Source organism: Marmota monax, unplaced genomic scaffold (assembly GCF_021218885.2).
Source record: "Marmota monax isolate L192 unplaced genomic scaffold, Marmota_monax_Labrador192_F-V1.1 WCK01_AAM20220418_F8-fsc00064, whole genome shotgun sequence".
NCBI lineage: Eukaryota > Metazoa > Chordata > Mammalia > Rodentia > Sciuridae > Marmota > Marmota monax.
The window spans coordinates 2789314-2801879 of record NW_026694542.1 but is presented as its reverse complement, the minus strand read 5'-3'; the positions used below and the strand labels follow the sequence as shown (position 1 = coordinate 2801879).

The 12566-nt window shown below is 46.3% G+C and overlaps 2 protein-coding genes across 5 annotated transcripts in view; one reads left to right on the top strand and one right to left on the bottom strand.

Annotated features, from left to right (window-relative positions):
• Hlf (HLF transcription factor, PAR bZIP family member) overlaps positions 1–12566 on the top strand; it is a 51705-nt gene that overhangs the window by 31632 nt on the left and 7507 nt on the right. For all 4 annotated transcript variants that reach the window (XM_046420283.2, XM_046420284.2, XM_046420285.2 and 1 more), the window contains one exon: positions 10431–10651. In XM_046420283.2, the coding sequence (XP_046276239.1) occupies positions 10431–10651 (221 nt within the window). The remainder of the gene's footprint in view (positions 1–10430; positions 10652–12566) is intronic.
• Mmd (monocyte to macrophage differentiation associated) overlaps positions 10353–12566 on the bottom strand; it is a 103155-nt gene continuing 100941 nt past the window's right edge. Inside the window, exon 7 of the mRNA XM_058571495.1 lies at positions 10353–10850. Within this exon, the coding sequence (XP_058427478.1) occupies positions 10800–10850 (51 nt within the window). The 3' untranslated portion in view covers positions 10353–10799. The remainder of the gene's footprint in view (positions 10851–12566) is intronic.

Here is a 12566-nt window from a genome sequence, read left to right as displayed (position 1 = left end):
GGAGTCTCCCCAAGGTTCCCATAACCACGGGGACCTTTGGATTCCAGTCGGTGGCTCATTTCTCCATCCTGCCTGACGGGGAGTGAATGGTTAAAGTTTAAAGCCAGACACTATGGGGGAAATAGATGGTTCACAGGTCTGAGGGGACCTGCAGGAGGTTAGAGGATACGTTGGTATAAGCACATTGGTTTTAAGGGCAGCAAGACTGGAGGCTGTGACTGACAGGCAGTCCACAGACCCGTTGAGGACTCTGTGTGAACTGTGGTGTAAGAGAATCAGAGAGCACTGGCCAAGATCCAAGGCCAGGAGGCTTTGGAGAAGCATGTTTGCTTTTGGGCGCTGACTTGGAGACTCTCCTACTGGTGAGAACCTATGTGGATCTCCTTGAGAAGCCAGACTGTAGACACACCTGAATCCTGTTCATTCACCTTCAGCCGGAAATGCAGACCTTAAAACAATCCTGTTTTTCTTCCTCCGTTTTATTTAGTTTGGTTTGGGTGGCAGGAGAGGGGGAAGGGTGTTGCTGGAGAGAGCCCGGTGGCCCTTTGTTCGGAGTTCACAGAGAAGATCAGCAGGCCCTGTCGCCTGTTTAGTCTCCTGCTTCACTCTCTCCTCTGATGCATAATCGAAAACTTAACATAGCCCAGAAGAGAATAGTCAGTTTAATAACCAGCCATGGCAGCACTTTAAAAACTGCAGGTTTCAAATGACTTAGGCCTGCACATTTTCACCAACTCAGAGGATTAAAGGGACTCTGGGGAACCCCGGGGTGGTGCTGATTCAAGTAGTGCCTGTTGTCATTAAAAATGGGAAGAGCCGCTTTCTGAAAATAGACTTCAGGTAAGGGAGAGCACGTCTCCCTGCTTGGGAAGAAGTCGGCCCATCTTAGGAGGTGCTGGGTAAATTGTTGAGTGACTCAATTTCTCTACAAGCCAAACATGCCCATTTGTCCCTACCCATTTCACAGGGTCACTGGGAAGGCACAATAAGGCTATAGGTGTGTGGCATATAGTCTAGCTAAGTCCCAATGCTGGTATGGAAAACAGAAGGCCCTCCCCCCTGAGCCCCTCTGTGGAGAGCTGGGGGCCTTGTTGCCATCCTGCATGGCACAGTGGGCTCTGCCGAGGGCCGAAGGGAATGCTGGACTTAAGCCCCCACTCTGTTCCCTTTAGCTGTCTCTTTGGCTTGCTCTTTAGCATATGGAGTTGTGCACAGCATCTTGGAATAGCTTTTTTATTACACCCCGACACCGTGGCAGCTTTGGAGGGGGATGGGGCTGCTCTAAGAAGGGATACTGCTGCGCAGAACAGTTGAAGGACTGAGCACCCAGCAGTGGGCTCCCTGCACCCTCCCATTCCCGAGCTTTCATCCCTACACATTCCCCACGAGGGCAGAGGAAACACTATCTTGTCTCACCAGAGCTCTAAACATTAGGGTGGAGTATGGGGCAGGACATGGGGGTGTGTGAGGGAGGCTTACAGGGCTTCTCACTTCTCCTGCATAACCTTCCAACCCTGGGGAGCCAGGGTTGCAAGATCTGAAAGGAACCTCATGCTGGGGTACCGTACTTCTGGCACTGTGAGCTCTCTTCTGGCCAGACCCTTCGCTGCACCCAGAGGTGCTGGGACAGCTATAGGGAAGGAGGATGCCAATACTAAAGCCACAGAGCCACATGGGCCCCATTTCCTGTCACTCACATGTCCAGGGAGAGGTTCTCCACCCAGGGAAGAGCAGGTAGAGGGAGCTCTATTGCCCTTTCTCCAGGGCAATGGTGGGAGGACCAAAGGGCCACCCATGCCCTGCCTGACCCCCATTCTGTCCCCACTGCACTGACTTCTGAAGGGCTGCGAGCTCCTCTGGTCTCACCTCTCAGTGGGTTCAAGGAGGCAGGTTTTGCTGACAGCACTGGCAAGAAGCGTGATGACAAACGCCCTTGGAACAAGAGGCCTTGTTCATCCGGTTCAAACTCCTGCCAAGTTAGAAGCTGCCGAGTCAAGTCAGGGCCATTTTGAGTACTCATGCACAACTCCGGGGCAAAGTGCTTGTCCTGGGCACAGGGTCACGCTCGGTGATGTCAGTCAGGCTTTGCTGGGGCTGAGAAAAAGGAAAAGGGAGCCAGGGTGTGACCCAAGGGAAGTCTGGGCTGCAGGAGACCAGGGGGCCTTCCCCTGTGTGGGGAGTTTTGTCTCCTCCGCTTGGATGGTGAGGGGACAAGGTTCTGCAAGGCAGAGTAACTGGCCCCAGGCCACAGAGCTCTGTGTGGGCAAAGCCCTGATGAATTCTAAGCTCGTCTGTGTTTTCTGATGAACTCTGCTGGTTCCACGGGACAGGTCCAGGCAGAGCCTCAGAGCCGTGTTCCAGCTGTCCCGTTGCCCAAGCCCAAACCAAACATTAATCAGCATATTAATAATAACTTAAGGTTATAGATTTAAGACACTCCTCTCCCATGAAGTGACCTTTGAAGCCAACTTCCTGTTCACAGAGTATGATAGTTAGACCGTTTCTGCCAGGAGTCCCCACCCGTCTCCTAGCGAGGCATGCTCTCCAGAGCACCCAGAGGCGCCTCACACATGCCAGCCTGTGAGACGTCTCAGGGGCAGGACCCCTGGTCTTGTGGGTCAGCTGTTGCTTTGTTCCATGTGCCCTTGCCCTTGACCCAGCTTGCCATTCAGGAGGAGAGGAGGAGGTTCAAGAAGGGAGAGAGGAACAGAGGACAGGCTGCCTGATCACCTGAAGCCCTTTGGGGGCTCTTGTCCATGATGGGAGGCTGTCCATCTTTGAGGGACCAGCCCTTGACCAGGAACCTGCTGGGCTAGAGAAGAGGGACTTGGAAAGCCCTTCCTTTCTTCTTCTTCCTCTTCTGCCCTTCTGAGGGGGAAGTGAAGTGGGACAGAAAGAGCACGAATTAGGGGGAGGTTGGCTTGAGACAGAGCTCCACCCTAGCTTGCCCGTTTTCCCGCTGTGTGACTTGATGCAGGTGGCTTCCTATCTCTGGCCCCCCACTGTCTCTCAACAGGTGTGGGGTACAATGACCTGGGTGGAACTGGCTGGTGGTTCAGAATCACACAGGTCAGAAGGTGTGAGCCCAGGTCCTGATGCAGGACCATCCCTGGCTTGCCCTTGAGACAGGGGCAGGCTTCTGGGCCCCAGCCATAGGCCTTTGAATGATGTAGAAACTGGGTTTTAGAGAATCGGAAGGTGCGTCTGTTTCTCCCTCTGCTGTTGGGCAACCTAAGGCTAGAGTCAGCATCTCTGAGCTCATCTTGAACCATCTGTTTCCATTCCTTTATGTCCACATCTAAAAAATGGGGATAGGAATAATTCCACCCTTGTAGAGTTGTTCTGAGGATTAAATGAGATGGTGGGCCTGAGGGGCCTGCTGGAGGAAGGGCTTCTCCCTGTAACCCACTAGTACTACTAACGGATTACTCAGGGGGCCAGGAACCTGCCCCCCCCCCGGGACTTCATGGCAGCCGCCTTTACAGTAAATGGTAGCAGGCTCCCTTCCCTGTGTCTACACGTGAGGTTTGAGCTGGCATTTCAGCACCGTATTTTCCCCTTATTTCTGCTGACAGCCTGTTACTCTGTGAAGGGAGCTGTTGGATCAGAGCCACCGAGATCAAAGGCGTCTTGACGGTGGGCCTTTCAGTATGTTTGTTCTGTGGTCTTAGACCGAGCACTTACTGGGTACCATGTCTGCACGTGGCATAAAGGTGTGTGTGTGTTAGTAAGTGAGAGAGATTTGTTTTTGACTTAAAATCAGCATATCAACCATAGAATGCTCAGGACACTTAGAAGAAAACATCAGAGTTGTGACAGGTTCCTAGCTGCTGAGTTCAGAAGGGTCATTTGCAATTTAACCTTTGCCCACATCTTTCCTCCCCCATCCCTTCCCTGCTTTGAGCCTTTCTTTCCTTCTGCATTCCTTCTCTTTATTCCTTCTTTCCCTCATTCTTGCATTCCTTCTTTGGTTCCTTGGTTCCTCTCTCCCTCTTTCTTTCCTCCCTCTCACTCCCTGGCATTGACACATCAGGGGACAATGGCTGCTGTGGCCCCTTGGAGGTGGAGCCTCTAGGCCAAGGCCGGCCTGGTCCATCAGCTGTATTCCCGGGTGGGTCAAGCAGCTGGCCTGCAGCAGAGCAGTGCCCTTGGATGCTTTCTTCTTTTCTTCCTCCACCCCACTTCCCTCCATCTCTTTGGTGCCCCCTCCTCCTCCTCTTCCAGCAGCTTGAGTGGTCTTCTCTCAGCAGTGTTTAGCAAGCACCGTCTGCAGGAATGGACGTGTGCAAAGTGAAGCCAGGTCCAGGTTTTATGAACAATGTCTTTGTTTTCTGATTTTGAAATGCTCATTACTGTTTATTTGACAATTACATAAAATAGGAAGAAAAGACAGTCCCTACACAGTCCTTGTTAGCTTGTGGGGGTATTTGTGTTTGGCCACTCAGTAGCTGGTACTGTCCCCCTCATGCAAACTCCATCTAGAGGCTGGGGTTGCAGCAGTAAATAAGACAAGGTCCTTGTCCCCTGGAGTTTCCACGCCTGTGGAGGGAGCCTGTCAGGAAGGCCACACAAAAAAATCATTGTGGATGGAGATAAATACTGTAAGGGAAATAAAACGTGTTAGATTGGTGGTGAGTGGGGGTAGAAGGACATCAGAGGATTGGAGGAGATGGCATTGAAGTTGGCATCCAAATGATCAAAAGGACCAAGCGGGCAGAGGACAGGTGGAAGAATGTTGTAGGTCCAGAGAATACTAAGTACTAAAGCCTGGATGGTCACACTCGGATGTGTGAGGAGCAGAAGGAAGGCCACCGAGGGAGCCTGGAATGTTATCACATGCGCCAAAGGAATGCCTTTGAAGGCTCCATATGGGAAGTGGCCTGCATGTGCCTGCATTTGTAGAATATCTTCTGGCAGCTGCTTAGCACCATAGGGATGTGCATGGAAGGAAGGAAGACAGAAGGACATACAGTAGTCAGGGGAGGGATGTGCTGGCTTAAACAAGGGGGTAGTGTATATGACTTATTTCAAACTCTTTCTGATCATTGTATTCGTATTTTGCATTTGTTGAGGTACAGATCATGCATTGAGCGCCATCACGTCCTAGGCATTGCACTAAGCACTTCAACCTCTCTACATACATCTCCCACACAACACAGTGATGCAGGCATGCAAATCTTCTTTTGCACGTGAGGAAACTGGAATGCAGAGATACAAGGGGAAAATGGGGAGTGGGATCACCAATCACTTCTTTCTCCCAAACTGACTTTGTTAGAATTTAGAGGGGCACTTCTTTATGATTCTTTTATTCCCAGATGTTCAAGTGTATAATGTACAGGTGGCAGAATCAGAATTCAAACCCAAGTATGACTCACTTTGCAGCTTAACTGTACACATTTCAATTCTGCTCTAATGTAAATGTGATTGTAAACATCACCCCATACACTGTAGCTCAGCTCACGGGTTAGTCATCCATTGCCTAGAGAATGTTTAACAATTACACAAACTCAGGAGCACACACAAATAGCGTTTGTTGTTCTCTCATCTGTAATGACTGTGTGTCAGTCAGATGCCTCTGACCTTGGCTGGACTCACACATCCAGGGAGAAGGTGATTTAGCTGACCTAGATTGGCTTACTCCACATCATCCACCTCCTCAAGCAGGCGAGATGGGGCAGGTTTATGGTGGTGACAGACACACTACAGAGAATCGGCAGAAAAGTGGGAAGGCTCTTTAGTTCCAGCCTTGGGACTGACTTTCTGTCACTTCTGCCACATTCTGTTGGCCAGCCCAGATACAAGGGATGGGGAAATAGGCTCTTCCTGAGATTGCAAGATCACAGGGGATAGGACGTGGATGAGACCTTTGGCCGTAAGGACTTAGCTACCTTTGCAAAGTGCTTGATGTATGAGATAACAAACAGGTCTCGCCATTGGAATAGACACCACTGATCTGGCCTCATAGTCCAGAAAGCCAACATCCTTAGGATGTTCTTATGAGATTTTATTAATCTCTGTATACATGTGAGCATTCTTTATTGATTCTGTTAAGTCCTAGTCTCCTAGGCTAATTAGCTCCTTGTCTTTTTTTTTTTTTTTTTTTTTTTTGATACCAGGGATTCAACCCAGGGGTGCTTAACCATTGAGCCACATCACCAACCCTTGTTACTTTTTATTTCAAGACAGGGTCTTGCTAAGTTGCTAAGGTTAGCTTTGAACTTGTAATCCTCCTGCCCCAGCCTCCCAAGCTGCTGGGATTACAGGTGTGTACCGCTGTGCCTGTCGGTTCCTAGTCTGTTGAAGATGTTTTCAGAGGTAGGGACATTTTATACTGAAGCAGGCAAGGAGCCCTGATGGTGGTTTTCTTCTGAAAGCTGGGGATGCCAAGAGGGTAAAAGAAGCTATTTCAAACCCACCTTATGACTTTCTGTGGTCTGAGAGATCCTGACAAGCCACCAACCAAACTGATTGTGGGGAGGAGGGGAGAGGTGGGCAGGAGAGAATGATCTGGCAGCAAATTTTGAATCACAGGAATTTCACCCATCAGTTCTAAAGGGAAACCTCTGGCCCAAATAAAAACCATTTTCTCTTCTCTCAGCCTTTCGTGATAGGATCATGTTCCGCCTATTAATGCTAATCAGTGATAAACACTGGACTGTGGTATGTGTTTTGACGTGACTGCTGCAAATTTAATGCTTTGTTTATTTAACTGCCTGAATAAGGAGCACATCAGAAGAGTTGCAATTAGCCTTGAGGATTGAGTAATGAATACAACTGTAATTTATTACTTTGATGCAGTCATAAATCAATCAAACAAACAAACAAACAAAAAACATTGAGAAGGCAGACTGCGGCTGTCCCCATTCACTGATGACTGTTACCTAATCAGCTAATTGAACATGAGCTGCTAAGTTCCTGTTAATGTACAAAAGCAAGAGGAACATCCTATTTTCCGTTGTACTCTTTGGAGGTTTAGTCACACCTAATTGGTGACAAAAGTGGAGACCAACCTTGGGTTTGAAGGTGCATTCTAATCTCTTTCCAGATTTCTTTTAAGCTCTTTGTTCCACCCTTTCCTCCAGAAATCCTCCTTGGTCCTTCTGGAAGTGACTTTCATCAAGATGCTTTTAGAAGAAGGAAACAATGTCCCATAAATTGCAGAGTCTGTGTAACCGGGTTGATCTTGTCGGTATCACTGGGGATCTTTCAAATACAGCCCTGGAAAACACCAAGCTCACACTTCACCCAAACAGGAGAAGAGCCACATGGTTATCTTAATGGATGCTAAAAAAAAAAACATTGGAGAAAACTTAATACATTATTTCAATACAGTAGGGCTGGAGAGGTGGAACTGCCTTAACTTGTCCAACCGTATCTACTAGGATTCGAGAATAAAGCTTCCTACTTAAGGGTGTGAAGCATTTAAAGCATTTTCCATTGGAGTATGGGACAAGCAGGAGTCAGTCTCATGGCCTCTTACTCCTCAGATCCTGCAGAGCCTCATTCATGCAGTGAGATTGAAAATTTTTAAAAGGAATGTAGGAATTATAAACATTAAGAAGTCACGATTGTTCTTAGAGGGAGAGTTGATGATTCACCAAAAAAACTAAGAGAAGCTAGAACTGTTGGAACTATTAGGTCTATTATATATTATATACTATATGTATTATATATATTATATACGTTAAATACATAATTTAAAAATCCATCTGTTGGGGAATGGTTAGGTAATTTCTTATGTTCAAACTATGGAATTTTGCTCAGCCTTTAAAAAGAACAAGGTAATTTATTTTTACTGATGTGGGAACTTGCATATGGTTTGTTGGTATATTAAAAAATTAATTTAAGATATGTGGATAGTATAATCCCACTTGGCTTAAATCACTTATGTGTAAGAAACCAAGGCATGAGAGGTTCACAACCAAGTGGTTGAGGGTGGTCACCTCTGAGAAGTGATGTGAGAGGGACTGGGAGAGAGGAGAATAGTAAGACCTAGGACTTTAGCTTTCTTGGTACATTTCTGCACTTGAAATTTTGCAGGAGATATTTTTGGTGGTGTAAAAAGTTAATGTACTGATACATTCTTAAACCTACAATTTTAACATGAGAATGCTTTAAATCCACAAAAGGTAGGAAAAAAAATAACAAAAGCTCCTCTGTCTGCATCCCAATGACACTATTGACATTTTGGAATAAAGGGGGGAAATGAGTCCAGCAGAAGTAATTCTACAGAAAATGTGGATAAATAAGATGGTAGGAGAGTCTCTGGGGGAGAGAAAGGCCTTGGCTTTGTTTCACGGTCCTTTGCCATCTGCCATTTGCCACTGGGGAAGCCATTTTTACCTGGGCTGTGGTCCAGTCAGGTTTTCTCCATTCTGCAGGTAGGGATGACCTGCCTCCCCTGGAGGAAAGGGCTCGAAAAAGAAAGAACACTGAGAAAGAACTACCTAAATGGGAAAGTCCCTGTTAGAATGACCACGAATGACTGTCATAGCTCAGCATCTCAGAAGAGCACCAAAAACCCAGGAATGCTCTTTGTAGAAGCTGAACACTGAATTGGTGTCATGGCAGGGAGTTGGGTGGAGATGAAATGAAAGACCATGTGGTGTGTGTGTGTGTGTGTGTGTGTGTGTGTGTGTAGCTTAAGAATATTTAATATAGCATAAAAGTACAATACTGAAGTATAAAGGAGGATCTTGTTGTAACTTGGAGCAGTTGCATTTGGGAAGTATTAACAGATGCTTGGGAAGGTAGGGGAAGGGTGCACTGGCCTGTGGGGTGGTGGTAGGGGTTGTAGTGAGGGAGCGTTGGGTCGTTCTGTTGTTAGGCTCAGAGAGAGTTTTTAAAGGAAAATAAAACCCCCGTTTGAGATGTGGTTCATTTTCTGAGGCAATGTCAAGCAGCACAAGAGCAAATCCAGCTTGACACCATCCAGCACAGATCCCAGCAGTCTCCAGAAGCTGGAGCTAAGCTGCAGCTTGGCTAATGAGAAATCCCCATCCCCTGCCAGTGCCTCAGGGCCCATCTCTTCCTCTTTGGCAAGCAGGCTGCAAATAGCTCAAAGCAGAGTGGGGACCTGAAAGGTCACCCAGAGCACTCATTTTGCAAGCTCCCTACCAGGCCCTTCCAAAAAAACAGACAAGCATGGTTTCACGGTTTTGCTAGAATGCAAGCCAATGGCTTCTGCTCCAACCTGGGGTAGCTTTTAATGAAACCTAAAGGGTACTTCACATAGTGACCTACCATTGGCAGTGAGGATGAAGAGGAGGTGAGCCAAATAGCCATGCTGGGTCCTCTCATTTATTTTCTGGGCGTGAAAGAAACAATTGTAAAATTCAGGTGAAACCAGAAGTTAAGATTCAGAGCTCCCAGCATAAACATGTTGGTCTGTTATTAAGTTCACTTTCACCAGTAAGACATATTCAGAAACACAATAGACCCATTGTTCTATGGATGTTTGTGCATTTCAGTGGTTTAGCCTGTACATCCGTCAAGTGCAGGGTAGATTGTCTCCATTGCGTCCTCTCTAAGTTGTTAAGTATGTTTGAGCTTGCCCCCTTCTCGCTGTCTCCACTGCCATGGGTGCATGGTTTATTGCAGTGAGCTTGTATCTGATCTGTCTCTAAGGGTGCCTCCTTCAATTCCTTCATGACACTCTTTGAGTCTGTTCACCAAACTTCAGCTGTCTTTACTACCCAGACTTTTTCAGTGACATTCAGACCCTTTTAAAACATCCTTGCTAGTGGCCGCATCTCTTGCTTGTATGCTTTCCCAACTCCATCTCTTCTTTGAATTCAGCCTTCCAGCTCCTGGAGGTCATCTGTAGTTCCTCAAAAATGCAAACCCCTGCCTTATCATTTTTTTCCTGAAAAATAATTTTTTTTGCAAATCACTCTCTCAAGATGCAGCTATGGCAAATATCATTTCCATGGTGTGTTCCCCAACCCCCATGGTGTCATGTTACCATTTCCCACACTCTGGAACCACAGGAGACTTACTTCCATCCCAGCACCTACACTCTATCTTAACTGGCTAATTACTGGTCTTTCCCCAGGACTCACCTGGAAGACACCTTGAAGATAAACACCATGCTATTCTGTCCACCGCAGCCATCAGTCCATCTAACACATAGCTATGTGAATGTGCAATAGGAAAGAAAGAATGTGTGTTTTTTAAACTGAGTTCTCCCTGCCCTGCCCAGTGTGTGAACATGTGTTTGTGTGTCTTCGTTTTTGCCTGATGTGACATGAGTGACGTCTGCATTTATCCTGTTGTGGTCTCAGAAACATGGTGAAGATGAATAAGACAAATGACACCAGGGTCATATATAAGTTGGAGACTCTTGCCACTCACCTTGGTGTATCATCAAGTAGCGGTCTGCAGGGTCTCCCTGCAGTGTTCATGAATTTTAAACTCCTGTGTTGTTCCAGGTCAGCTGTTGCCAGCAAACCGCAATACACCAAGTCCCATTGATCCTGACACCATCCAGGTCCCGGTGGGTTATGAGCCAGATCCAGCAGATCTTGCCCTCTCCAGCATCCCTGGCCAAGAAATGTTTGACCCTCGCAAACGCAAGTTCTCTGAGGAAGAACTGAAGCCACAGCCCATGATTAAGAAAGCTCGCAAAGTCTTCATCCCCGATGATCTGAAGGTAAATTGGAACTGGTAATCAGGCTTTGGGAAAATGGAAAGTGGGATTGAGAGGCAAATGCAAGGGGTGACCTCAAGAAGCTCACATAAGCTAATGAATGAAGGGCACAGGGTTTCTGATCTTGTTTGGTGGCTTGTAGCTTCTTGGCCTACGGCTTCCTCTCTGGGTGTCTTCTGAAAGATGATTTCATGTCTTGACACTGAACAGAAATAAGGAGAAATAGTAAGATGTTAGATTGATGTCAAGCCTAGGAAGGAAAGACACCTGCTGCCTTCTGCAAAGAAAACCGTGAAATATCTCATAGTTAAAACCCCAATCTTTCAAGGTTGGAAAGAGAAAGAAAATACCCTGGGAAGGATATCAGGACCTCATAGTCCTCCAACTATTATCTGCCTTTTGCAAATTTGTGGATAACCATTACCATTTCCCAGAAGGCCTCACCAATGAACAGCCAGAGATAGAACTTCTCTTCACATTGCCAACCTGGGGTGACCAGGGTGTGATAATGTGAATGAAGCTGGTAGACTCCTTGATGCTGCTTATATGTTACCTTCACTTTGAGTTGCAAGTGGTGATCACTTGAGCATCCCAACAAAATTCTAGATTGGGTTTCTCTGATGTCTTCAATGGAATACATTATTTACAAGGGGAAATAGATTTATGAAGTTGAATACAACTTAAAACAAAATCAATCTGACATATTTAATGATAATTTAGGATGAGAATTCTTTCCTAAATCATGTCATGTCTACTAATACCAACATGGAATGATTTTTTTTTTTTTTTTTTTTTTTTACCGGGGATTGAATTCAGGGGCACTCCACCACTGAACCACAGCCCAGCTCTATTTCGAATTTTATTTAGAGACAGGGGCTCACTGAGTTGCTTAGCACCTTGCTTTTGCTGAGACTGGCTTTGAACTCACTATCTTCCTGTCTCAGCCTCCTGAGTTGCTGGAATTATAGGTGTGCGCCACTGCGCCTGGCATGGAACCATTTTTAATTGGCCATTTCATAGAACTGTTTTGAATATATTCTTCTTTCCAATCAGGAGGACAATGTAGATATGATTGTACATATTCAAGGCACTGAAACTATATTTAATTAGCTCTTTTCTAACATCTGACTCCCATTTCTCAAAGCTAAGTATGCTCATGTGTCGACTTTCCTGGGCCAGGAAAAGGGGAGTTTGGGACATTGTCTGAACTGACTTAGTCCAGTTCCTGCTACTTTTTTAAATCAAGGATGAACACAGTAAGAAGAAGTACCCAGCAGATCTAACTCACTGTTGTCATCCACATATCTGAGATTACCTTAACTGCTGCAGAATGGGAAAATGTCGGGGCTGAAAGGGACCTTAGAGATCCATTAGTCCGGAGTTATCACTTTGCAGTTGAGGAAATGGAGAAGCAGAAAGGGGAACTGAGGTTAACTCTACTTTTAGAGTAAGGCCAGCTCCCAGGTTGTCTCATTTCCAGAAAGGTCACTGCAGCATGTTATCCTGACAAGGCATACAGCAAGGGCCCTTACCCTGAGAGTCAAAAAAGGAAAGTGTGTGCTAAAAAGTCAGAAAATCTAAACTAGTCAGGCTGGATAGGATGAGACCAGGGTGCTATGGGATTAGATCCAGGACAAGTTGGCACACTCTTTCAGTTGGATGCCTGGTACGGTCTTGTGTTCTTAGTGATCCAATTCTAGGTGTATTTCAGAGCCTCATACCTTATCCTAAATCAGGGAGCTCGCTCCATATGGATTTCCTGTCTTTTGGAGGGTAGTTTAAAAGGATGTCACTGAATACTAGATAGAACTTTCAGCCAGACTTTCACAGAGTCTCCAAATTTACATGTTCAAAGCAAAGAACAAGATTGCTTAATAATCCAGCTAATCTTAGCAACAAAGAGGCCAGGTGAAACTGT